Consider the following 26,342-nt stretch of genomic DNA (forward strand, 5'->3'; position numbering starts at 1 on the left):
AACTGAATTCCTCCCTTAGACCAGGAGAAAGCAAATCTTCTGTGGAAGTGTAGGGAGATCTTCACAGTATAATGGACTGGCTTTTATGTGCTTATTAGTGGTTTGTACCTAGCGCTCCTTGGAAATTCTAAGAAGCCAAAAAAAAAAAAATTGCTGCAGTTTCAAAAGGTTCGGTCCAGCATCTTCATTCAAAATGGCTTCCAGTCATATCTAAAGATAGATGAAAATCTGCTCCTTGATCTTGGGAAACACGATGAAAAATTAGTTTACGAAATCTTCAGAGGTGCCCAAATGCAAGCAAACAGACAAAAAACACACAACCAAACATTTCCTACGTGTGTCCAAAAAGCAGCTTTTGATAAAATATATATATATATAAAATCAATCTCACTAGAAAGCGTCAGTTAGAAAATGTTTTAGAAATTACCAAGAAGAAGAAGAAGAAGAAGAAGAAGAAGAAGAAGAAGAAGCAAGAATTCAAAAGTAGCATTCTACTTTTGTGAGAGAAATCCACAGATCATAGTAAGTCTGGGGAGATCATGGTTTTACTGACTCCTTAAGTTCTCCTAAAGGAGTGGAACTGGCAGATCTGTCTAGGGTGGGAAGGGAACGCCACAGGGACAGGTGCCACCGCAGAGGGAGAGCTCTGTTTCTTGCAGGCTTACTTCAGATAGAAGTATCACCTGAAGATATATGTCTGTGGGCAGGGGGATGAAGTAACCCCCTGAGGCAAGAGTGGGGAATTTGTGACCTTCCAGATAGTGTATTGGACAAATAGGGTAAAAAATGCTCCTAGCCATCTTGTAGGGAGTGGATTTTTCTTCACTTCAGACTTCCCTTCCACTTCCTCAAGCCTTGCTTTAGGCCACATGTCCTCATTATTCCTTTTTTCCAGCTCCACTGCCTCCTTAGGCAGTAGCCAGTGAATGGGAACAAGACCTTTCCCTGTGGGTCTGAGCTCCCCAGGAGAACAGCAAAATGGAAACTGGACAGCCAAAAGCAAAACTTGCCAACAGTTAATGCGCATGTTTAAGTGCTATATTTTTATCTTACCATTTTCTTTTTAAAAACTCTAGGGGTTTGGACAACAAGTGCTCTGTGTATCCACTGGCATTTGAAAAAAATGAGAATATGGCGGCCAAGAAGAAATCAGTTGCCATGCACACCAATTACCTGTCGGCTTGCAGCTTCACAAATTCGGATATGCAGGCAAGTACACTCCAGTGTTAGAATCATAGTTGTAGAGTTAGAAGGTACCCCCAAGGGTCCTCTAGTCTAAGCCCCTGCAAGGCAGGACTCTCAGCATGCAATCCTTCGTCCAATTGGAAACCATACTGGACCCTGCTTAGCTTTGCAAATGCTGGTTGCAGACAGCTGAGTACAGATTTATAGTGACATACCTGGGCATGGGAAATGGTGCAAGGTTTTATTTTGCTCCCAGGGAGCTGTGTTGTATCCTCCCTGCCTTCACTCTTGTAAACACAATGTGTTGACTTCCTTTCCCTCCTCACCGTGTGATTTCCAAATAAAGGAACTGGTTAGTTGACATAACCAGGATCTGAACCTGAGTTCAGTTTGCTGAGCTTAGGCTTGAGAGGAAACCGCGGTTTATTAAAAAACCCAAAGTGGAAGCTTTCGATCTTATCTATTTCCCTTGCATACGAAGAAAGAGGAAGAAGGGGGTCCGTGAGAGTCTGAAATAGTTCATGTTGAAGAAGACAGACCAGCAGCATGACCAGAGGTCAGGCAATGGGAATTATAGTCTCCCACATCGGCAGAGCACAACATTGACTGTCTCTTCTATTGGCCCTGGATCTGGCAAACATGACATTATTTATTCATTTGTAGGAATTTTGAGACAGCTCAGCATATAAAATACCAGGGTGGAGTAGACTTGTAAGATTTCAAAATAAAATACCAAAGCACAGTAAAGCATCTTCAGGAGTAAGCACAATGCGGCTGAATCACACTACAGGGAAAGACTTCGTGAATAAGGAAGTTTTAAGCAAGCGCCTAAAGATCGCAGGGTAGAGCAGTGGTTCCCAAACGCCCCCCTGCCCCACAGGCTACTTGAAAATTGCTGGTGGGTTGCTTAATTGTTTTTCTGCCTGTTGTATGAATTGTAATGCACTGTGCTGGGTGCGATGCGCTTTTTAATTGTATTTTGATTGCTTCTTCTGTTGATATAATGTATTACAATCTGAATATGCACAAAATTCAGATCGTAGTACAATAAAATACGATATAAGAAATAAACAAATAAAAATGCAATTGAAAATCAAAGTTAATAGTTAATGCGATGGATGTGCCTCCTGTGTTAAACTTCGCTGCTGTTTCTCTCTGCCCCTTTCAAGGCTTAATAAGGCATTAAAAAAAGTAACATGGAAGTAAGAGGCATTTGTTCTTTCTGGACCTCCTTGCCATCATTAAAAGCAATATTACTAAGATTAAATTTATTGATTCTGTCATCCTATTAACTTTATGAGACATAATAAAACACAGATCACAAGGTGACTGCCTCAGGTGGCAATATCCATGGGGGCAGCAGATCCCAATGTCAGTTTTTCTCTCTCCACCTCCCATGTTTGCTCCTGATGTAGATCTCCCCTCACCCTTTCTTCCCTGACAGGGAGAGGGTGCTATTTTGGGGTCTGTCTGAGGTGCAAAGATGTCTTGGACCGGTTCTGGGATCACCTGAATGAAATTTGCAGACTGCTGGAGGTCCGTGGACCACAGTTTGGGAACCCCTTCTGTAGAAGCTTGGGGGATATCCAAAAGGAGAGAATTCCACAAAAGCCCTGCTCCAGGTCCCTCAGTGTGGACTGGAACCACGGTGCAAGGAGTGGGGATTTAATCCTTTCCTTCCTAACCAAGACCACTGCTCTCCCATGCTGCCTTTAGCAATTGCATGGTTAAAAAAAAGAGATCCTCAAATGTATGTGTAGCTTGAAGGCAGGTCCTGGCTTTGGGAAGGTTGAAGCCCGCTGTCCTAAATGATTGATAACGTCCTAGGAAGCTACATGCAATTCTCTCTCTCTCTCCCCCCTCCCCCAAACCAACTACCGGTAATCTCAAAGTGAAAATCCAGGTTTTAAAAACAGGAAAAAAATGATTTCTAAAAAGAAAAAAGGTGCTTCAGCGTCATAGCCACAGAAAGGTAGAGCTTGTGGTGGCAGAACCTTCTCAAGGATATTTTTAAAATAAATAATCCAGAGGTTTTCAACCTTTTTGAGTCCATGGCTCCCTTGACTAACTACATTCTTTCTGCAGCACCCATGTGGGGTTCAGGAGCCCAGTTACGTCACCCCTTGCCTGCAGAGCTGGCAGCCTCTCACCTTTTTTCGAACACCCTCCTTTGTGGAGTGTTTCCTCAGCCTCCTTTGGGCTGCCGTCCTTGGTCTCTGAGCTGCCACTCCTCGCCCCAAAGAGGAGTGCCTCCCAGAGGCACCATTCATTCACCTGCGGAGCTTATAGCCGGGGCTGCTACAATAAACAGCTGCGCAAGCGTTTGGGAGGCAGAAACGCGAGAGGGCATCAGAGGAGGGAAGGAAGGAAAGAGGGACAGAGGCCAGTGTTGGCCGCAGCACCCCTGACCATCATTCAAGGCACCCTAGGGTGCCATGGCACCCTGGCTGAAAACCACTGCCTTAATTCAAAGCTCCCATCAGAGCAATGGCCATTCTAGGGACATTCTGAGAGAAACAGTGAAACATAGTGGCCACTAGGGGGCTTATGTGAGTCAGTTTTGCCCTTCTGAACCAATTTTACTCTTCCTGCTCTGCCCAGGTTGATGGGGGATCCACTTCCTTTTACCCCTGGTTCCCCTCTCACAAATTGCAAGGCGCACTTTCCCATTTCGAAGCTCCAATCGCAGCTCTATGTTTTGTTTTGTTTCTGCTAGTTTTCCACTACAACTTTTCCTGGCCCTTTGCGTATACCCTTAGGTTTGGCATTGCCGTAAAAATTTCAAGTTGCAGGCTTTATTTTATTTTTATTTCATTTACGATTTTTAATTTTATACATTTCAATAATTTTATAATCATTTTAACATTTCAAAACTTGGCTTCCTTCCCCCTCTTTCTGCGGTTCCTTAAATTTATTTTTAAATGTTTTCTCATATCCAAATTAACGTTTTGCTCATTTATTCATCTGCTTTAAATATATATTCTTATAAAACTGCAGGTTATTACAATAATCCTGCCAATGCTCTTATCTGTTTACAGTTTATTTGTAAATATTCCATAAACCATTTCCATTCTTTCATAAAAGGTTTGTTATCTGGATTTCTTTTCTGGTAAGTTTGGCAATTTCTGCATATTCCATAAGTTTTTGTATCCATTCTTCTTTTGCTGGGAAGATTTCTTCTTTCCATTTTTGGGCAAGTAACATTCCTGCTGCTGTAGTGGCATACATGAATAAATTTCTATACAGTTTTTGGAGTGGAGTCCTGTCCCCATAATACCCAAAAGTTGCAGGCTTTAGTGTCACACAGGTAAGCAGGGAAGACAGCACCACAAGTCTGCATCTCAGTCTAATTTGGGCTCTGTGTTTGCTGTGATTACACCAGACACCTGCCTTTTAAGGCTACAATTTAAGCACCACAGGTGGATCTGTGACTCCAGTTTCTGTGGCAACAGACACCCCTCATCACCTCAGGTTTGTTACTGGAAGCCTCAGAATGGAAAATAATAGCTTACCCTCAGCTTCTCACATCCCAGAATAGCAGCAGCTGGAGCTTAAACAGCTGTTGAAGAGAAAGACATGAGCCTGTTCTTGATTTTGCAGCGAAAAACCACTAAAATAGCACCTCACATATTCTTATATATTGCGTGGGGGTGGGGGTGGGAGTCCATATTTAGGCAGACACCCGTTATAAAACGGAAGAGAGATTTATTTACTTTATTTAATAAATTATATCCTGTACCCTTACAGAGTGGCAACCAATTAATAACTGCCGATATACATGATGGTGGCAGTTTCTTATGTAAACGCTTCAGTTTCTTATGTATTGCACTGTGTTGCAGTACAATTTAAACTCGATGGAAATCAAAATAAAATAGAATAGATAAGAAACGAAAGCTGCCATCAAAATGGCAATTAAAAACATATAGCAGGCACGTCCAACAGGTAGATAGATCACTGGATGTCTGTGGTAGATCACCGGTAGATCACTGGCCCTCCCAAGAAACTCAACAAGTGTGGCTCCCCCTCAAATAGTTCAACATTTAAATTGCCCTGCACCCCCCCCCCCCAAAATGGGGCTTTCGTCCCTAAAAAAGCTCAACAACCTTGACCTCAACCCCCCAAAACAGGGCTTTCCTTCCTAAAAAAGCTCAACAACTTTGACCTGAATCCCCCAAAAGGGGGTAGATCACTACTAGTCTTTAACTCTGTGAGTAGATCACAGTCTCTTTGGAGTTGGCCACCCCTGACATATAGTATCTAGCAGTGTGCATTACGATTTGTACAACCGGCAGAAGATCATTGTCTGCCAAGACCCTCAGCAATTTTCAAGTGGTCTATGGACGGGGCAGTTTGGGAGACACTGGTTTAGGGCATGCTGTGGAACATGATTAATTCCCTGTGCTGTGGCTTATAGAATGGTTATTGCAACTGAAATCAAGAGGAATCAAACCATCTTTCCCAAGTCATTCCTGCTTGACTTGTTTGCTACACAGTGTCTCTTTCAGTACCCTGCCAATACCCTTGCCAGTACCCTTGATTGCCCAGGCAGGGGGGATATATTTTCATTTCAGCCCCCAAACCATCCCAGTGTTTTAGGGCTGCCTGTTTACAAGGCTGTTCAAGCAGCAGGGACAGGCCCCCCTTTTAAGGAGAGAAACAGTTTTGAAATGCAACCACAAGGGGGCAATTACAGACCCAGTCTAACGATCCTGAGTTTTGCTAAGCTGCTGACAGTGCAGGGATTATCAAACTGAAAGGCAAAATAGATGTTCACGAAATCTGTAGCCCTCATCGTTTCTCTCCCCAAATAAATATTTTTACCTGAGTGTCGTACTGGGCATTTCCATGGTAATGAGTTATTTGGAAGCAAACGTTTTGAAAACAAAAGAGGGTAAATTTTCAGCTGATAACCTCAGCATCGCCTTTTAAAGCCACAAAATATTTTTTTATTAAAAGTGTGAATACAGTGGTACCTCGGTTTATGAACACAATTGGTTCCGGAAGTCTGTTCATAAACTGAAGCGTTCATAAACTGAAGTGAACTTTCCCATTGAAAGTAATGGAAAGTGAATTAATCCGTTCCAGATGGGTACGCGGCGTTCATAAACCGAAAATTTGTAAACCGAGGTGTTCATAAACTGAGGTTCCACTGTACCAGAAACTCCAAATTATTTGGAGCAGGTTTGCTTTCTGTGAAGCAGAGTTAGAGGAATTGATCTGGGTTCCCCAACACCATGCCTACTTGTCAAGGGCCTGATATCAGGTGACAATTCCCCCAACCCCCTTGGTAGCATCGCAAGCTCCACTAACAAGAGAAAGTTCAATCTAAGTTAGGTTTGAAGTTACCATCTACCAGTTGTTAGGAGGTGAGCCTAGGCCTGTTTCCTAAAGGGATGGCTGGGCAACCAATCCAGTGTTTTTCAAAGCTGTGGCATGCTCCAGCTGTTAAATACTCTTTGTATAATTTTTTCATGCTATTAAAAAAAGAAAAGAAACAAAGACCATTAAAGAACAACAACTATCTTTTTAACTAAGGTACCTTTTTAACTATGGTAGTTTAAAAAAATAAGGGATGCGGGTGGCACTGTGGTCTAAACCACAGAGCCTAGGGCTTGCCGATCAGAAGGTCAGGGGTTCAAATCGCCATGACAGGGCGAGCTCCCGTTGTTCGGTCCCTGCTCCTTCCAACCTAGCAGTTCGAAAGCACATCAAAGTGCAAGTAGATAAATAGGTACCGCTACAGCGGGAAGGTAAACGGCATTTCCGTGCGCTGCTCTGGTTTCGCCAGAAGCGGCTTAGTCATGCTGACCACATGACCCGGAAAAACTATCTGCGGACAAAGGCTGGCTCCCTCAGCCTATAGAGCGAGATGAGCGCCGCAACCCCAAAGTCATCCGTGACTGGACCTAACAGTCAGGGGTACCTTTACCTTTACCTTTTTAAAAAGGAAAAGAGGAAAATTGTAGTTGTATCAATGCTGCCACCCGCCTTAGTCATGGCGCCCCCTACTGGTGGCTCCCACCCCACCAGCTGAAGACCAGACTTTTAACACAAACTGCTGCTTTAGCGTAAAACTGTGAGTCAAATGGATGAGAATAGAAAAGGAAATGACTCAGATGCACGCATGCTTTAAACGTGAAACAAAGAATCCAACTTTAACATGAATCAGTGGAGACAAATCTTTGACAAATCGTGTCTTTCTTTTTAATAACAGTTGTTTTCCTTTGTTTTCCCCTTCTCCCCTAAGATCTTGACTGCTAGTGGAGATGGCACCTGTGCACTCTGGGACGTGGAAAGTGGTCAGCTTCTGCAGAGTTTTCATGGCCATGGAGCAGATGTCTTGTGCTTGGATCTTGCTCCTTCAGAGACAGGGAACACGTTTGTGTCAGGGGTAAAAGCAGATTTATCTTTATGCAGGATGGAGGGGAGGGAATTGCAGGGGAAAACATGAAGCAAATAAAAATCTCTCCAAGTGGAAGAGAGTACTTTGTAATATTTTGCTAAGTGCCCTTTCTCCCGATTAAAGCAGGCATTGCTGTTGTATCCCCAGGTGCACTAATGCAGAATGCTGCAAGCATTCAATTAGGAATGCCTGTTGAGCTGGGCTCCTCTTACCCTATGCTTTTTGAATGAGATTCAGAAGAATGTAGCCCTTCTCATGGCTTACTGAAAGTAGGACTGTGTTGCCCGTTAATCCTAGGAGCTGTCTCTGCTGCTTGTCGCAATCAAATGTTACTTCTTTTATAGAAACTTTTATCTACCACGTTTCAGCCCCCATAAAGGCACGCAAGGAAAACACAATCCTGATACAATCAAAATTTAAGAACAGTAAAACCACTCTTAACAACACACAGAATTAGAACCTCAAAACTGGCACTGTCAGGAATGTCAACATCTGGTAAAAACCCAGGAAAAGGCTGGTGAAATGGAGAACCTTTTGACTGTCCACCAAAAACCCGCCAATGGAAGGAGCCAGTCAAACCCCAGATTTCAACCACCGGGGTGTGTCATGTACTCCCAGCTGCAGCTCCTTTGGCAGCCCAGCAGGGCTTCCAAGGATGGCTGTGGTTGGTGGGCATTTCTTCAAACATCCTAGTCCCAAGCCATTGAGGACTTGTCTTGACTTGGGCCCCAAGACAAATGGGAAGCTAGTGCAGATGGGACAGGATCATAGCTGTCAACTTTTTCCTTTTTTAAGGGAAATTCCCTTATTCCGAATAGGATTCCTCACGAGAAAATGGAAAAGTTGACAGCTATGGACAGGATTGGCATAATATGATTCAAAAAGAAGATGCCCCAAAGCGTTACATCTGTTACATTTTGCACCAACTTCTGTTTCGGAATGTTCTCCAATAGCAGCCCCACACAGAATGCATTAATCTATAGGTGAACAGGGTCCATATAACCTTCTTCAGGGTGGCACAACTCGAGCCCCAGACGAAGCTGGGCAAATGCACAAATTCAGAGCAGGTTATACGTCCTCCCCAAATTGGTTTGTCTGGATTAAGCTTTTGGTTAGCACATACCCAGTCCATCTCTGCACTCAGATAATCTCTGCACCTCCTTTGTAGTAACTAAAAAGGAAAGATGCCAGCATATTAATGGCACTCAGTTAAAAAACTGAGGTTAGTGGATTGGGCGGGGGCAGAGTCAGTGATGGTGGCATCTTCTCTTCCCAGCTTCTTCCAGAAGAAAATTACCCTCTGCACAATTCTTGCAGAGGAAACCTCCAGCTCAACAGCAAGTGTGGATCCTTATGTACCCAAAACAGTCCCACCCAGGCACAACATGGAAATATCATCAGGCTCGAATGAACCCTAAGATTTGCAGAAGTATAAACAGTCCTCAGCGGGGAAAGCAGAGGAGGGAATAAAACTTCAAGAACTGCCCAGTGCGTTCTGAGCATGCTCCATTGCTGTGGAATGCTTGCTGATTGTTGGCAGGTTAAACTCTGAGGCCTGTAGGATGGGTTCTCCACCAGTGATTTAGAAAAATAGCAGAGATGGGGTGGTGAAACAAGCCTGTGGGGAGGGGTGTAACAAAGCAGTTCTTCTTGTTGGAATAGTTTTATATTTGGCATAAAACAGGTCTGAGGCAGCTGAGCACTTTCTGGAATGCCCTTGGAATGTGGAAGGAAGCCAGCGCCATATTGATCTTCATATTCTAGTGGCAAAAATTGCAGAAGTAGGAAAACTATTCACAGAACCATCCCCACGGTTTAAAAATATACTTTATTGATTTGTTGTTGTTTTTAAAAATGCAAGCATAACAAAATGAGAGAAAGCAAAGAATAAAAAATGCAAATCATAAAGAGACAAAGGACAAAGATACAGTGCAGCTTCAAGGGGACAATAAAGTATTAACTCATACAAAGTTTCCTTTTACAAATAATAAACATAAAAATAAAAGTATTCTCCACCTGTGAGGATATAACTGAATCTTTATTGACTTTCGTTTTTTAGGGGTGTGATAAAAAATCCATGGTTTGGGACATGAGGACTGGCCAGTGCATCCAGTCATTTGAAACCCACGAATCGGATATCAATAGCGTCAGGTCAGTAGGTGCTGTTACTGCACATTCATGTGATTGCATCCAAAAATGGTTCCGTCGTGCTGACTAGCAAAATACCTGTAAGGATAACGTACAAGGGGGGAAAGGGGGGAGGGTCAGCTTTCCTCTCCGCCTATCAAAGCTACCACCGTCTCTAGCCAATGAAGGAACAGCACTGGCCCTGCGGAACAAACCTTTGCTTGCCCAATAGCAGGGGTAGCCTGGTGGGCGGAAGGCCCCTGCTACAGTGACCTCGTGGGCAGAGCCATTCCTATCCCTTTGTCACAATCCTGCATGACCAAGAGAAAATTCAAAGAGAGCTGGCTTTTGATTAAAGGATTGTTGCATTTTGCAGGCCTTGGCAATTAATTAATTACATGGCAGATTAAAACTCTTTCTAGTTTGCACCTCTGTACTTTTGAAGTCATAGACTTTGCTTTAAATGTACTTGTTTTCCAGTCCAGCTGTCTCCTCAAAATGTTTTCTTACGAGCCACACAGAGTTGTTTTATTTATGTAGCAGGAATTAATGTAAAGTGGAACATGGGAAAGCTACCTTACACAGAGTCAACACCAGACAGGCAGTCGCTCTCCAGGGGTTCAGGCAGGAAATACAGAATTAGTACATCACCACATTGCATCATGACATTGACTATATTTTAATAGCAAGCTTGTCATAATTATGGTTTATAGGAGTACTCATCACTTATAAAATTATCATGGCTTACCAGATCCACTATCATATGAGCAGAGGATTTTCTGTAAAGAAAACCCTATCTTGATATTAGCAATTTCCCTTTTTATAGCCTTTTATAAAAGTAAGGTACAGGGCATTTTTCTATTGCCCCTCTTTTCATTTTCATTTTCTATTGCCTCTCTTTTTCATTTACAGGCTTGATTACAATTAATGCAATGATTTGCAATCATTTTGATTGAACTTGCACAAGTGAAATAATTTTGCATCAGATAATGTAAATAGATAAATACTAACAATGGCTATTTTTTTAAAAAAAAACCCTAATTATTGTATGCTTTCTGGTATGTGTTTTTTGGGGAGAAAATGAGATGTTACATTTTTCTTTGCTTGAAAAGACTGTGGGTTCTGGCTCAAATATTCTGGATTTGCTTATGTGAAGTGCCAGAGCTTGCTGTCCAGCATTGGCTGTTTCTCTTTACCAAAATTAGAAGAAACAGTTTGAAACTTTATTCATTATGCAGAAATGAAAGCTATTTGCATTGGGGTGGGGGGTGTTACAGGTGTCTGAGCTGACCTGGCACCTGCTTTGAGACCATCTACAATTGCATGTGCCAGGTGGGCAGAGAAATCCATTTCATAAATTTTGGGGCCATGATCTTTTACCTGTAAGATAACTGCAGAAAGTGATAATTCAGTGACCTAATTCTCAAGTCTTGATCATTTTAACTGCGGCAGTTCCACCCCAACCCCAACCTATCCCGGTGAACTCTAGGGGAGGGGGGTGGGTGGGCAAATTTTGGTGTTGCTATTTTCTGCTTTTAGATGTTGGATTACCACTGCTGCCTCGTTTACCTCTATGTGTTCCTTTACTTACCTGCTACTGGATATCTTTAACATTCATGTATGCAGCATATAGAAAACAAATAAAAGCTGGGGACATAATATCTTTAATTCCTATATTTCTAACGCAACACGCTTTCTGTTCTCTGCATAGGTACTACCCAAGTGGAGATGCCTTTGCCTCTGGCTCAGATGATGCCACAGTACGTTGCCCTATTTCATTTTTGAAAGCCTGGCCATTTCCTAAGTGAGAGCTGGGGGCATGATCCTCAAATCACCCTGGCCATTCAGTATTTTATTATGGCTTGTTTATTTTGTACATTCTTTGCTCACCTAATACTTGGTGGTCTCCAGATGAGTTGCAACCCTTTAAAAATGTACAAATGCGCTCTTTGTACCCTGCAAAGAGGATGTTGTGTCTAGGAAGCGTATGATGGAACAATAAGGCGCCCATCTGTAGGTGTGGCAACCTGAACTAGCTGCAAGCGCAAGGCTGATGCATAATTCAGCCCACTGGCTTTTTTCCTTAGGGAGAAGTGACCATTGTGATTGCAGGCATAAAGAGTTAAAACTGGGTCACCTGAAGATATATTGTTGGACACCAAGGGCGTCTTCCACAGTGATTTATTTTAACGACACTTAGAATATTTTGGTTTGGCAAGGTTCAAATCAGCCGCAAAACCTTTAACCTGGAGGCTTTCCCCAGAGTGTTTGTCGTGCCATATGGATGCATAGCTAATCACAGGTCTACAGAATGGGTATAATGCAGGTCTACGCAAGACAGGTTTCTTACACCATGTGAAGGTATGAATGCATGTTCTATAGCATAGCTATCTGTCGTATTGCATAGCACAGCACGGCCCATTTGCTCAGCAGCCTGGCAAGTGTGAAAGGGCCTGCAATGTGGCACAAAAGTGGTTCCTAATGCTCAGAAGAGCGCATGGGAGGGTTAGAAGAATGGAGGGGGCGGGGGGGAGAAGAAACTTGGCATTGCTTTGCAGCTGATTTAGATTTCCGCCAAGGCCTATTCTAAGCGCTCAGTAGGGGGCTACAAATATATCCGCATCTCATTTGAACCTCACTGCAGTCCGGGGATGTAGCTGAGCGGAGAGAAATCTGCCCAAGACCACCCAGTGCGTTTTCTGGCTGAGCAGAGAGCTAAAATTTTGTCTTCCAAAGCAACAGTTACTTGTCTTAACATCATGGCAGGCCAGATATTGTGTCTTCCCCCAACGCCCACAGGCTTAAACAGGTTGGACATCCCCTGTAATGATGTCAGGTGATTGACAGGTGGGCTGGACCAGCTACTGGTCCAAGTATGCCTTCATGGGTGTGGTGGGAGAGAGAGCTTTGTCCTGTTAGGTATCTATCAATCTTATAAAAAATCAGCTTGTGTGTATTAGCCTTTGCTTGAGCACAGATACTGTTTCTCCTTTCTTTCCAGTGTCGTTTATATGACCTGCGGGCAGACAGAGAAGTGGCCATTTATTCCAAAGAGAGCATCATCTTTGGGGCATCCAGTGTGGACTTTTCCCTTAGTGGTGAGACATGAATTCTGACACACTTTTCTTTGGGGGGCAGGCGGGAAAAGCTGTGCTATATTCTCTTTTCAATGTGGCTTCGATTGTTGTCACAGCTACAGAACCGAGGGCACTTGCGGACTGTGGCTATTCTGCGGGTGGGATTAATTCGCACACTGGCAAATTCAGGTTGCTCAATTATAGTTAGTTGGGAGCTCTTGCGCAGCAAACCCACTTCTCCAAAATATCAAATTTATTGCAATAAGGAAAGTAGAAAGTCTGACATAACACTTGCTTTGATGCATCTGCAGACAAATCAGGATGGGTGCTCATTGAATAGCCAGCGTTGTCTAATCTCCCTGCAGATATATTCAGGAAGGATGCTCAATGAACAGGTTGTCTTGAAGTCCCCTTAGCTGGTGAAAGAAACTTGTAAAACTGCTGAATCGTTGCAGGCCCTGCAGTCTTCAAGTGGCTGCTCTTGAGCTTTGGTTTTGAAGCTAAGGCTGGTAGCTCACCTTTCATGAAAACAGTTCTTTGACTCCACTGCATACTTTTGGGAGGGTGTTGCTTTAACTGCTGTATCCACCTTGGCTTAGGAAAATTGGTTATAGCTTGAGCTGCAACATTTAGTTGGGCTGGTTGATTCTTTAGAAAAAGGCTCAATCTAAAAACAACAGCAACGCTCTGGGTGTCTCCAATTAGTTGGGCATCGTCTTATTAAAATATATATTGTTGCTATGAGGACACTTTCTGGAATTAGCGTGGCTTTTCTAAATATGTCGACATTAGCTCAAACCTTGAGAAACTATGTGCAATGTCGTGCAGCAGGCAACTTGCTACTTGTTTTCTAACAACACAACAAGTGTAGTTGCGCAACATGCACTTTGAGTGATGAAGGGCAATTGCACATGCCAGCAATTTTTCACACCATCTGCTGCTGGTGAGCTGTGTGAGCAAGGCATACTCTCTTTTTTCCACAGAACATCCGGGGAGCCCATTGCTATTTGTGTTCCACTTCCTTGTTCTGTTATGCAAAAGCTCATTTCCTTTCTTGGAAGAGGAAGAAATGTTTTGCACGCTTGTCGTGTGGACACCATCTTGGGTCTTGCTAGTGAAGGAGGAGACTCCCATCTGCTGTGCGGCAGGGCCCAGCCCAGGGTGTAATAATAATAATAATTTATTTATTTATTATTTATACACAGCCCATCTGGCTGGGTTTCCCCAACCACTCTGGGCGGCTTCCAACAAAATATTAAAATATAATAGTGCATCAAACATTAAAAGTTTCCCTAAACAGGGCTGCCTTCAGATGTCTTCTAAAAGTCTGGTAGTTGTTTTTCTCTTTGACCTCTGGTGGGGGGGGCATTCCACAGGGCAGGTGCCACCTCTGCTGGTTCCCTGTAACTTGGCTTCTTGCAGCGAAGGAACTGCCAGAAGGCCCTTGGCACTGGACCTCAGTGTCTGGGCGGAACAATGGGGGTGGAGAAGCTCCTTCAGGTATACTGGACCGAGGCCATTTAGGGCTTTAAAGGTCAGCACCAACACTTTGAATTGTGACCAGAAACGTACTGGGGGCCAATGTAGGTCTTTCAAGACGAGTGTTAATGTGGTCTCGGCGGCTGCTCCCAGTCACCCGTCTAAAGTGCCGCATTCTGGATTAGTTGTAATTTCCGGATCACCTTCAAAGGTAGCCCCACGTAGAGCGCATTGCAGTAGTCCAAGCGAGAGATAACTAGAGCATGCACTACTCTGGCGAGACAGTCCGCAGGCAGATAGGGTCTCAGCCTGCATACCAGATGGAGCTGATAAACAGCTGCCCTGGATACACAATTAACCTGCGCCTCCATGGACAGCTGTGAGTCCAAAATGACTCCCAGGCTGCGCACTTGGTCCTTCAAGGGCACAGTTAGGACCCATTCAGGACCAGGGAATCCTCCACACCTGCCTGCCTCCTGTCTCCCAAAAACAGTACTTTGTCTTATCAGGATTCAACCTCAATCTGTTAGCCGCCATCCATCCTCCAACCGCCTCCAGGCACTCACACAGGACCTTCACTGCCTTCACTGGTTCTGATTTGAGAGAGAGGTAGAGCTGGGTATCATCTGCATACTGATGAACACCCAGCCCAAGGCAGGACGGAACAAGTTTCATGGTGGATGGGTTCAGGCTGGGTTTGAAGTTGCTGCGGCAAGGAACAAACTGAAGTGGAGCCCTCAGAGTAGCAGAAGTGCAGCCTAATAGTAGTAGTAGTAGTAGTAGTAATAATAATAATAATTTTATTTATTTATTTATTTATTTTATACCCTGCCCATCTGGCTGTGTTTCCCCAGCGACTCTGGGCAGCTCCCAACAGAATATTAAAAACACAATAAAAAAATCAAACATTAAAACAGGGCTGCCTTCAGATTTCTTCTAAAAGTCAGATAGTTGCTTATTTCCTTGACATCTGATGGGAGGGGGTTCCACAGGGCGGGTGCCACTACCAAGAAGCCCCTCTGCCTGGTTCCCTTTAACCTCACTTCTCGCAGGGAGGGAACCACCAGAAGGCCCTCAGAGCTGGACCTCAGGGCTGAATGATGGGGGTGGAGACCCACCTTCAGGTATACTGCGCTGAGGCTGTTTAGGGCTTTAAAGGTCAGCACCATCTTTGCTACAAGGGACCCAGGTGGCGCTGTGGGTTAAACCACAGAGTCTAGGGCTTCCTGATCAGAAGGTCGGCGGTTCGAATCCCTGCAACGGGGTGAGCTCCTGTTGCTCGGTTCCAGCTCCTGCCCACCTACGGTAGCAGTTCGAAAGCACATCAAAGTGCAAGTAGATAAATAGGGACCGCTCCGGCGGGAAGGTAAACGGCATTTCCGTGTGCTGCTCCGGTTCGCCAGAAGCAGCTTTGTCATGCTGGCCACATGACCTGGAAGCTGTCTGTGGACAAACGCCGGCTCCCTTGGCCTATAGAGCGAGATGAGCGCCGCAACCCCAGAGTCGGACACGACTGGACCTGACGGTCAGGGGCCCCTTTACCTTTACCTTACCATCTTTGCTACAAGATGCTGCTTAGGAGCCTCAGGTCTTCCTAAGTCTCCTGCAGCTGAGTCCTCCCAGGTCAGACGATGGCAGTGCTGCATTCTCAGACTGGCACAGCACATTCATCTGAGAGCATTTTGGTCTTGGGCCCTGCACGCCTTCCCCTTCTGCTTGCCCTTGCCCTTTCCCCCTTTCCTTGCCCTTGCCCTCATCCCCTGAAGTTGAGGAGTCTGGCTGCACAGTTGTGAGACTGTCATTTCCTTGATGTTCCTTTGCCTATTCCCCATCAGTGATTGTTTGAAAAGGAAGGCAGATGTGTCAAAGGGCAGCAGCTGGGCCCTTTCCTTCCTCAGAAATGGGTGGAGAAGGAAGACTCCGCAACCCTTGAAATCGTGACTTGGCAACTCTGTTCAATTCCTAATTTTAGTTACTGCTTTTTTTAACACACACAAAATGTTATTACGACAATTTCTAATACAAAGCTCAGCAGCCTGAATTCATCAATCAATATACAAATGCTGTATAATTTTTTAAAAACAAAAACTTCCCACGTTATTCAGTGTAAACTCACCTGACCAGTACTCTTACTTTATAAAAATAACTACAGTTCAAAAAAAGAAGGAGGGAGGGGTCACTAAAACCAAGTCTATTTCACATACAACTGGACCTCAAATATTTACAAATCTACACCACTCCCCACCCAATATGATACCCATTTTTAGTCCCTGCTTTATGTGGGAACAGTAGTTTCTGTCCCCAGTGGTTTGCATATGGAAGTCTGGTTTTGTTTTGCCTCTTTTTCTTTTAATTTTTTAAAATATACATAGCAATTTATCAACAACAAAAAGAAAAAATGGGGGAAAGGAAAGAGGAAAAGGAAACAACACCTCACATTATTGGTACATTAACCATCAAACATCCATCTCATTTTAAATATCTAAGTTGATACACCATTCAAATGCATAGCTTCCAAGTTCTCCCTTTTTTTAAGGGAAATTCCCTTATGCTGAATAGGCTTCCTCACGAGAAAAGGGAAAACTTGGCAGCTATGTTCAAATGTCCTGAACAGATATCTGGATGAAGCTTTAAGAAGCTTTAAGAAATACCTTCAAATGTAGCAGGGGCAGCTAAAAGTCCTCAGACCATTGCATAGTAGATGGTCAGTGTGTTTTGTGACTGCCTTTGAATCTGTTTTTAATTGTGTTTACTGTTATACCGGTAATTCTTTTCACCACCCGTATCCTTGCTTGCACACCACATTAAGCCATAAACCAGGTTCACTAGCCATAATCACAAGTGATTTGTGCCCACTTTATTCCTCCCCAGAAAACAAACCATGATACATGGCTTTGCATTGTATCTAAACCAGGGCTTGTAGTTCATTTTGTTCCAACAAACCTCTTTCTGTAGCCACAGTTTGATCTGGGCTTATCGATTGCTAGAGCAAAATGAAACCATGGGGGGTCATGGTTAGATCTAAGAGGAGTAAAGCATAATTCAGCTGGTCCTCAGGATGTCTGTGTATTTGTGGATGGAGGCAGAAGATGGCGCATCCTTTACGTCAAATGTTCATATTGACTTTCAGTTGTATGCTAATTGCTTATTTTCTTGCATAGGCTGCATTTGAATTCTATGGCTTGCAATAAAATGCAATATATAAGACACAAAAGAAGCCATAAAAATACATGCAGGTGCACAGTGAATTTCAGTTGCTACGCAACAAGCAGAAAAATCATTAAGTGGTCCAGAAAAGAAAGAAAAAGTTGGGGAACCACTGGCTGACCCAGATGTGCAGATTCGTCTATGTGCTTCCTTGGAAACATTATTTGCTAAAAATCAGGGTACAGTGGTACCTCGGTTTTCTATCGTAATACATTCCGGAAGTCCGTTCGAGTTCTGAAATGTTTGAAAACTGAAAGTGGAAGCCTCAAAATGGAAGCCTCAATACGGAAAAGTCAAAACGGAAGCCGCGTTTCCTGTTCGACTTCTGAGGCGCATTCGAAAACCGAGGCATTTACTTCCGGGTTTTCGGCTTTCGAGTTCTGAAACGTTTGACTATGGAGGCGTTTGGAAAGCGAGGTACCACTGTATATAAGCCCTGGAAATGTCGTTGTTCATGTAATGCCACCATTCTTTATTAATTCCTTCTGCAGGCCGCTTACTATTTGCTGGCTACAATGATTACACCATAAACGTGTGGGATGTTCTGAAAGGGGCTCGTGTTTCTATCCTGTTTGGCCATGAGAATCGAGTTAGCACTTTGAGGGTTTCGCCTGACGGGACGGCCTTCTGCTCAGGATCCTGGGATCACACTCTAAGGGTAAGGGCTCTTTGTTCTTCCGAAACCTCCCTCTTTCCCCAAAATCAGCATCTCCTATGATTAATCAGAAATAGTATTATTAATGAAAATGCATTTATAGCCAGCTTCGTAGTGTAAAGTCGTTGAATCAGAGAACAAGAGAAATACAGGTTTTGAAAACCCTCTAAAAAAATTTATTCAGCTATATAATTGTTCCATAAATAACTTCGTCACACCTCTGGGAAATCCTTCTTAAACAAAAATGTCTTTGGCAAGCACCTAAACACTGTAACATTAGTCACCTGCCTCAATTGTTGCTGGTAATCAATTGCAGGGAGCCGGAGTTTGCAATGCTAGAAGCCCAGTTTCTAAGAAGCTTCTATGTGCAGACACTACGGAATGTTTTCTAATAGATCCAGAGATTAATAATAATAACAATAATAACAATAATAACAATAATAATAATAATAATAATAATAATTTATTTGTACCCCTCCCATCTGGCTGGGTTTCCCCAGCCACTCTGGGCAGCTTCTAACAAACATTTAAAATACATTAAAATGTCACGCATTAAAAACTTCCCTGAACAGGGCTGCCTTCAGGTGTCTTCTAAATGTCAGGTAGTTATTTATCTCTTTGACATCTGATGGGAGGGGGGTGTTCCACAGGGTAGGTGCCACTACCGAGAAGGCCCTCTGCCTGGTTCCCTGTAGCTTTGCTTCTCGCAGTGAGGGAACCGCCAGAAGGCCCTTGGCGTTGGAGCTCAGTTTCCGGGCAGAACGATGGGGGTGGAGACGCTCCTTTAAATTAATAATGATAAAAACCAGACTCCCACGAGAGGTGGTAGACTCTCCTCTGTTGGAGGCTGCTGTGAACCTTTGGCCTTTGGGTGATGCTAAACTACAACTCCCATCATCCCTGGCCATTGGCCATGCTTGCTGGGGCTGATGGGAATTATATTTCGGTCATATCTGGAAGGCCAAAGTTTTCCCAACAACAGCATCCTTAAGTGGATATATGAATGAACCTAAGAGAAGCATTGCCGTTCCCGTTGTTACATAAGCAGGTTGTTTTAGAAAACCCCAAGCAACCTTTTTTTGATGCTCATCATCATTTGACTTCTCTCTCTCTCTCTCTCTAGATCTGGGCTTAACCCCCAGTGCTGTTGGCAGATACGTGTTAAAATTGTAATGAGATGGGGGGGAAATGAACACCTCGGATCGGAAAAAGGAAAAGCTACAATAACGAAAGGAAATGCAACAGAGTGATAATTGAAAGATTGAATGCGACATTGTCAGTGTTTTATCATGTTGTTGCCCAGACACACTCACTATTGGTTAGAAAAGGTAATATACTTTTATCATACAGTGGGGGGTGGGGTGGGGAATCTATGTGTGGCATAATAATAATAAGAAGCAGCTGTTTTTACTTCTGTTTTTGAAACTACCTTTTTTTAAAAAAAGAAATGGTTTAATAATTCTCCGAGACAGACCTCTGTCAAAATAACTGTTGGAACAGAATCTAGTATTTCATGACACATTATGTATCTAGCACTTGCGTGTAATTGCATTTCTTCCTGAAGTCAACTTGGAAAGAAAACCAGAGTATCTGAGGGTTCATTCTCTTGTTCCATGGAAGCCACTAAGGAGAAAATATGAAGGATTGCCCTTCCTCTCCCTGTCCTTCTGTGTTTTCCATAATAGGAAGATCTCACACCAGTGTGGTATGTCGAACTAGGACTGGGAAGACCCAGGCCCAAATCCCCTGGCCAGGAATCTCTGGGTGAGCTATGGCCATACAATATCTTTCAATCTACCCTACCTGACAGAGGAGTTGTGAAAATAAAATGGGAGAGTGTTATTGTGATGTGAGAAGAGTGCATGGGCAGGTCCTGATATGAAACAACCTGCCCTCATTCATATAAGACATGGGTAGCTAAACTAAGGCCCAGGGGCCGGATCCGGCCCAATCGCCTTCTAAATCCAGCCTAAATCTGCGCACGGTCCGAGAAACAGCGTGTTTTTACATGTGTAGAATGTGTCCTTTTATTTAAAATGCATCTCTGGGTTATTTGTGGGGCATAGGAATTCGTTCATCCCCCCCCCCAAAAAATAGCCCGGCCCCCCACAAGGTCTGAGGGACAGTGGACCGGCCCCCTGCTGAAAAAGGGATGAGGAACCTGTGGCCCTCCAGGTGTGGCTGGACTACAACCTCCATCATCCTGATCATTGCCTATGCTGGCTGGGCCTGATGGGATTTGGAATCCAGCAGTGTCTAGAGCAAGGTTTCCCAAACTTGGGTCTCCAGCTGTTTTCGGACTACAGTTCCCATCATCCCTGACCACTGTTCCTGCTAGCTAGGGCATAGCTGCCAAGTATCCCGTTTTCACCAGGAAACCCCCTTTTTTCCTACTGCTTCCCGGCGGTCTCCCGTATAGGTTTTTATCCCGTTATTCTCCCTTAAATTGGCTTCTGCCGGCGGCCATTTTTCTGGTGCCGCTTTGCCCTTCAATGGGCACCAGAAAATGCCTGCGCCGGAAGTCGCTTCTACGCGTATCCGGAAACGCGTAGACGCAACTTCCGGTGGCGCTTTGCCCTTCTATGGGCACCAGTAAATGGCGGCGGCGGAAGTCGCGTTTCCGGTCATGCGTAGAAGCGACTTTTCTGGTGCCCATAGAAGGGCAAAGCGCCACCGGACGTTGCGTCTATGCAACGTCCGGTGTTGCGGGCTGCCGATCCCGGATTTTTCCATCCAGGACTTGGCAGGTATGAGCTAGGGATGATGGGATTTGTTGTCCAACAACAGCTTGAGACTCAAGTTTGGGAAACACTGGTCTAGAGTCTCACAGGAGACCCATCCCTGCTCCAAACCATTGTGGAGAAGAAGCACACTTTGTCACCCTTCCAGAACTCTCAGCTTATATGGAGCAACTGAATGAGCCCCGACTCTTGAAACATTCCTTGGTTGCATACTGAAGCTTGGTTGTGAAGCTTTTTTAAAAAGAAAAACACTATTGCAATTCAGACTAATTTAAAAATCAATGGTTTTTTTTAGGCCATTTGTTTCTGTTGGGTGTGGATTGCACTCAGTATCAGCTGGTTGTTACTAAAAAGGTAATAAAATTGGGGCAGATCCTTCATAAACTTACACCGAATGCAGATGTACCATTTCCCCAATCTCTTTCACCATGGTTGAGGAATTGGAAAACGATACTTTGACACTACACTTTACTGCTTTGCTCAACTCAGTTTAAAAATAAAGTAAGTTTGCATTTAAGTTAGCTATTTCCAGGATCCAGTCCTACCAAGCCACAAAATTTCCTGTTGAAGATCATGGGTGTTATATAAAAGTGTATTTTTTTGTAAGAAGAATCCTTTCAGTCTCTTTTTTAACTGTTTATAGATGCAGCAATATAATCTTTGTGTTCTGAACTGCAACAACTTTTAAGCGTGCAGCAAAATTGAAATGAAAAATAGTTTTAATGTATATGCTTGTGAAATGCTAGTCATTTGTTTCCTTGGAAAGTTTGCATTATGTAACTGGAGGGATTTTATGTTAATTATAAAAATGCTAAATGCTAGGTACTCACTAAATCCATTTATGAGTTGACGGCACTGGAGTCATTGGCAAATAGTTATTGGAGAAATGTACTGTAAGCTTTTACACAACACGTGGATATGAATGATTGATTGGCAAACAAAATTCCCTAAAGGGTAAGCACACCAACCTAGTTAGAACTTGAGCACCCTACCTGGTCATTAGAGTGGTTGTATTTGGACATTGTGGCCTTCCAGGTGTTGGACTACAACTCCTAACATCCCTGACTGGGCTTGATGTGAGTTGCAGCCCCAAAACATTTTCGGGGGCCACAAGCTTCCCATCCCTACACACCATGAACAAGTCTGACCTCTTGACACCCCCTTCCCCACCCTCTTCCCTTGCAGAACTTTGATGAACACTTAGCTATAGTTAATTTTAGCATGTGTGCTTCAGAAACTATGGTTTGACATTGAGCTTATTTGAAACTAGATATGAAGCTTGGTATGAACCACAGTTTGCTGCTCCCAAAAAACAACAACACACAATTAGCTACAGCTGACTAGATACAAAAGCTCCCAAACTCCCATCTTCTAGCCATGCACACAAGTTCCTAAGGAGGCTAGACTTATCCGCATCATGCTAAACTACAGTTCATTGTGAATGTGGTCTTTTGTAAAAGGGACTGGTGAATTAAGGTTACTATCTTATTTATGAACAGAAACTTTGTACATAAAACACAGAGAATGGGGCACAGATTAGTGGCAAAGTGCAGAGTAGCATCTCCAAGAAGGATTGGGAAAGATGGCTGTCTAAAATACTGGAGAGCCAGACAGTTTACGCTCCTCTAACCTAGGTGGACCAATGCTTAGACTCTATGTAAGACAGTTTTCTATGTCCTAGATGGGAAAAATCAACAAATGAGTATTTCTCAGTCTGGCATCTTTCCATGCTGAAAAAGCAACCCCAGTTGTGAGCAGGGAAAAAGCAGGTTGCATGCCATTACTTTCCTGCTGGAGGCAGGGAGAAAGAAGAAGACTCCACTTTCGCTTCTTCCAACTCAGCTGATAAAAGCAGCATGGGAACCTGGTGCCTCTATGAGCTGAAAATACAAGCAGAGAAGTACACTAGTCAAATGCCTCTGCAGTTAGTAATGTCATAAATGCTAGCCAATTGGTGCCCCCCACAACTGGCTTTTTCCTAGTTCAAGATTAACCAGGCTGCAGGTTTTTATTTTATTTTTTAAAAAACTGATTTTATTTTTTTCAGAACTCACCCTGGAAGTGGAAAAAGTTATGTTTGCACTGAATGCAGTGAGGGCAGTTCTAAGGCAGCACCAAAGCTCTCCAAATGCTAGCTCTTTGTAAGGGATACTGTCTAATAATATAGAAAGTGTAAATTATATTGCTTCAGTCCAGATTTAAATTATTGAGCTTTTGGTAGCTAGTAGTTCAGCCCACAATCTGAAATTCACTAATAGGGCATTGTTTTTTGTTTTTTAAAATATATATACATATATATATATTTAAATATGAAAAAGGGAGATGTAAATATACTTATACTAGATATGAAGGTTTCTAGCTGCATAAGCAAATATGTAGTGTAGCTGGTATTTTGTTGTTCCATGGGAACATACTGAGTCTTTTGCAGACCTTGACAAATCACTTCCCATGGTTTTGGTTTGGAAAATGGATTTCTGTGCTTATGCCTGTAACAAATCAGAATGCACTATAAAAAAACTGTAAATGTTAAGAGTTCATTGTGCAATAACTAAGTTGACACACTGCACACTTTGATTAGGCAGTATTTATTGATGATATATTTTGAGTTTTGAATGGAATATATTGTGTTGATAGTTATGAATGGCCTCAGTATAATAAATTGTATTTTACATATTGAGAATCTTTGGCTCTTTGATTGTTTCTGAATGCTTTTTGATGATGCAACCGCTTGTTTATTTTGCCATGTGTTCTCAGTATGAAGACTTTTTTTTTTAATCTTGTGCAACACAAGCCTATGCACGCCTTACAAAAGGAAGTCCAGGTTCAGTGGGGCTTACTGCCAGATACCTTGGTATAGGATTGCAGTATTGCCTTAGTCTAGACTAAGATTGTGTACATCCTATATTTTTAAAGCACATCCCCCTCCAAATAATTCTGGGCACTGTAGTTCATTAAAGGTTTCTGGGAATTCTGTGAGGGCTAAACTACAGTGCCCAGGATTATTTGTGGCAAAGAAAATGTTTCAAATGTGTTTTGAAGATACATTGTGCACAGAGAAAGTGAAATGCAACGTTATTTGGCTACAATTGTATATACACTTACATGAGAGTAAATGTCATTGAATTCACTGAAACTTTGCTCTGAGGAATTCACTCTCAGCCAGTTAAACAGTTTAAAACATTTTGTTTCTAATGAATCAGTCACCGTATAATTCATCTTAAAATCATGCTCATACAAGTATAATACATGCTCATATGAGTATAAAAGCTGCAGACGGCAAGCACCATCTTCAGCGAGACATTCCTTGCTTTGTGAAACGGTTGCTTGATGTGACTTGTACATGTATTATCTGGGGGGGGGGGGAGAATATTTGCCACTACAGTGGTGCCTTGGTTCTCAAACAGCTTATTGAGAACAAATTAGCTGCAAAATGCTGAAAACCCAGAAGTGTTCCAGTTTTCAAAGGTTTTTCAGAAGTCAAAACATCTGATGTGACTTCTGCTTGTGTGCAGGAAGCTCCTGCAGCCAACCAGAAGCCGTGCCTTGGTTTCCGAAAGGTTTCGGGAGTCGAATGGACTTCCGGAACGGATTAAGTTTGAGAACCAAGGTACCACTGTACTGGATTGGATCCACATGAAGCTAGATGCACATAAGTCTCCCTGAAATCAAAGGCCTAGGGTTCAATCCCCAGGAGCTCCAGGCCCTTGGGAGTCCTTGTTCTTCAGCTAGGCATTGTTGGAAGCACAACAGGGACCATTCAGTAAAGGTATAGGTACCCCGACCGTTAGGTCCAGTCGTGGACGACTCTGGGGTTGCGTGCTCATCTCGCTCTATAGGCCGAGGGAGCCGGTGTTTGTCCACATACAGCTTCCGGGTCATCTGGCCAGCATGACTAAGTCGCTTCTGGTGAACCAGAGCAGCGCACGGAAACGCCGTTTACCTTCCCCACCGGAGCAGTACCTATTTATCTACTTGCACTTTGACGTGTTTTCAAACTGCTAGGTGGGCAGGAGCTGGGACCGAACAACAGGAACTCACCTCATTGCGGGGATTCAAACCGCCGACCTTCCAATATCGGCAAGCCCTAGCTCAGTGGTTTAGACCACAGCGCCGCCCATGTCCCATTCAGTTAGTAACCATGGGTTAATTGGCATGATCCTTGCTGAGGTAGCACAGGTTCTTATTGTCTGTGTAGTTCTGAGGAGCTTTTCTGCTGCATGTTAGTCGTATGTGTCTCTACTATGGACTAGGCCTGAGCTACTAAGAAAGACAAAACTTCCATGTTTATTTCTCTCATTACGTACTGATTTTGTTCAGTAAAGGATTATTGGTTTCTTTTCTTTCTGAACACTGTTTAAATCAGGCTTCCTCACCCTTGGCCCTCCAGATGTTTTGAGGCCACAGTTCCCATCATCCCTTACCACTGGTCCTGCTAGCTAGGGATCATAGGAGTTGTAGGCCTAAAACACATGGAGGGCCGAGGTTGAGGAGGCCTGGTTTAAATGATTCTGCTTACAGGCACTCCTGGCATCTAGCAGCTGGATGAGCCTGCACCCTTGGACTTGGTGGCTGCTTGGTATCCATCTCCAACTTCATGAAGGAGCAGTCTATTGTCTTGATGGAGAGGTTGGGTTGCCAGGACTCCATGTCTGCCTCACAGTCCCTTGACAGAGTCGTCTCCTCAGGGATGTTTGCCTTGGGGACCTCCTAGTCTTCCACTAAAGATGGACCCAGTCCCAGATTTACAGAAGCCATCCTCGGTTCTGATTTGATCCCAGAATGTCCCACTTTTCCTTGGGCTGTTCCTATTTTAATCTGAGAAATATTGGAGGGTGTGATAGGATGCCCCTATTTTCATTGGATAAATTTTGGAGGGTATGGAGTTATGCGACTCCCCAAGCCGAGGAGATGAGTACAAGGAGATACTGTATAACCCTTAGGCGACATCTTAAGGTAGCCCTGTATAGGAAAGTTTTTAAATGTTTAATGTTCTATTTTGTTATTGTTTAGTCATTTAGTCATGTCCGACTCTTCGTGACCCCATGGACCATAGCATGCCAGGCACTCCTGTCCTCCACTGCCTCCCGCAGTTTGGTCAAACTCATGTTGGTAGCTTCAAGAACACTGTCCAACCATCTCATCCTCTGTCGTCCCCTTCTCCTTGTGCCCTCAATCTTTCCCAACATCAGGGTCTTTTCCAGGGAGTCTTCTCTTCTCATGAGGTGGCCAAAGTATTGGAGCCTCAGCTTCAGGATCTGTCCTTCCAGTGAGCACTCAGGGCTGATTTCCTTCAGAATGGATAGGTTTGATATTTTCCGTTCCAGCATGAAAAGGGGCGGTGAGGCAGGGGAGGGGGAGGGGAAGGTTAGAGAAAGAGATGTCGGGACTCGTTCCTTGACGACCGTCTCCATGTTCTGAGGCCCTTCTACCGGTAGTCACCTGGGCCGAGGGCAGCTCCATGATAAGGC

General features: G+C 43.7%; 1 protein-coding gene across 1 annotated transcript in view; it reads left to right on the forward strand.

The window, feature by feature from the left end:
• GNB5 (G protein subunit beta 5) overlaps positions 1-23,825 on the forward strand; it is a 32,488-nt gene extending 8,663 nt beyond the window's left edge. Inside the window, exons 5-11 of the mRNA XM_035131989.2 lie at positions 1,077-1,209; positions 7,433-7,576; positions 9,648-9,739; positions 11,427-11,475; positions 12,717-12,813; positions 17,970-18,136; positions 19,257-23,825. Coding sequence (XP_034987880.1) covers positions 1,077-1,209; positions 7,433-7,576; positions 9,648-9,739; positions 11,427-11,475; positions 12,717-12,813; positions 17,970-18,136; positions 19,257-19,268 — 694 coding nt within the window. The 3' untranslated portion in view covers positions 19,269-23,825. The remainder of the gene's footprint in view (positions 1-1,076; positions 1,210-7,432; positions 7,577-9,647; positions 9,740-11,426; positions 11,476-12,716; positions 12,814-17,969; positions 18,137-19,256) is intronic.
• The last annotated feature ends 2,517 nt before the right edge of the window (positions 23,826-26,342 follow it).

The sequence above is a fragment of the Zootoca vivipara genome, chromosome 14 (assembly GCF_963506605.1).
Source record: "Zootoca vivipara chromosome 14, rZooViv1.1, whole genome shotgun sequence".
In the NCBI taxonomy this organism is placed as follows: Eukaryota; Metazoa; Chordata; class Lepidosauria; order Squamata; family Lacertidae; genus Zootoca; species Zootoca vivipara.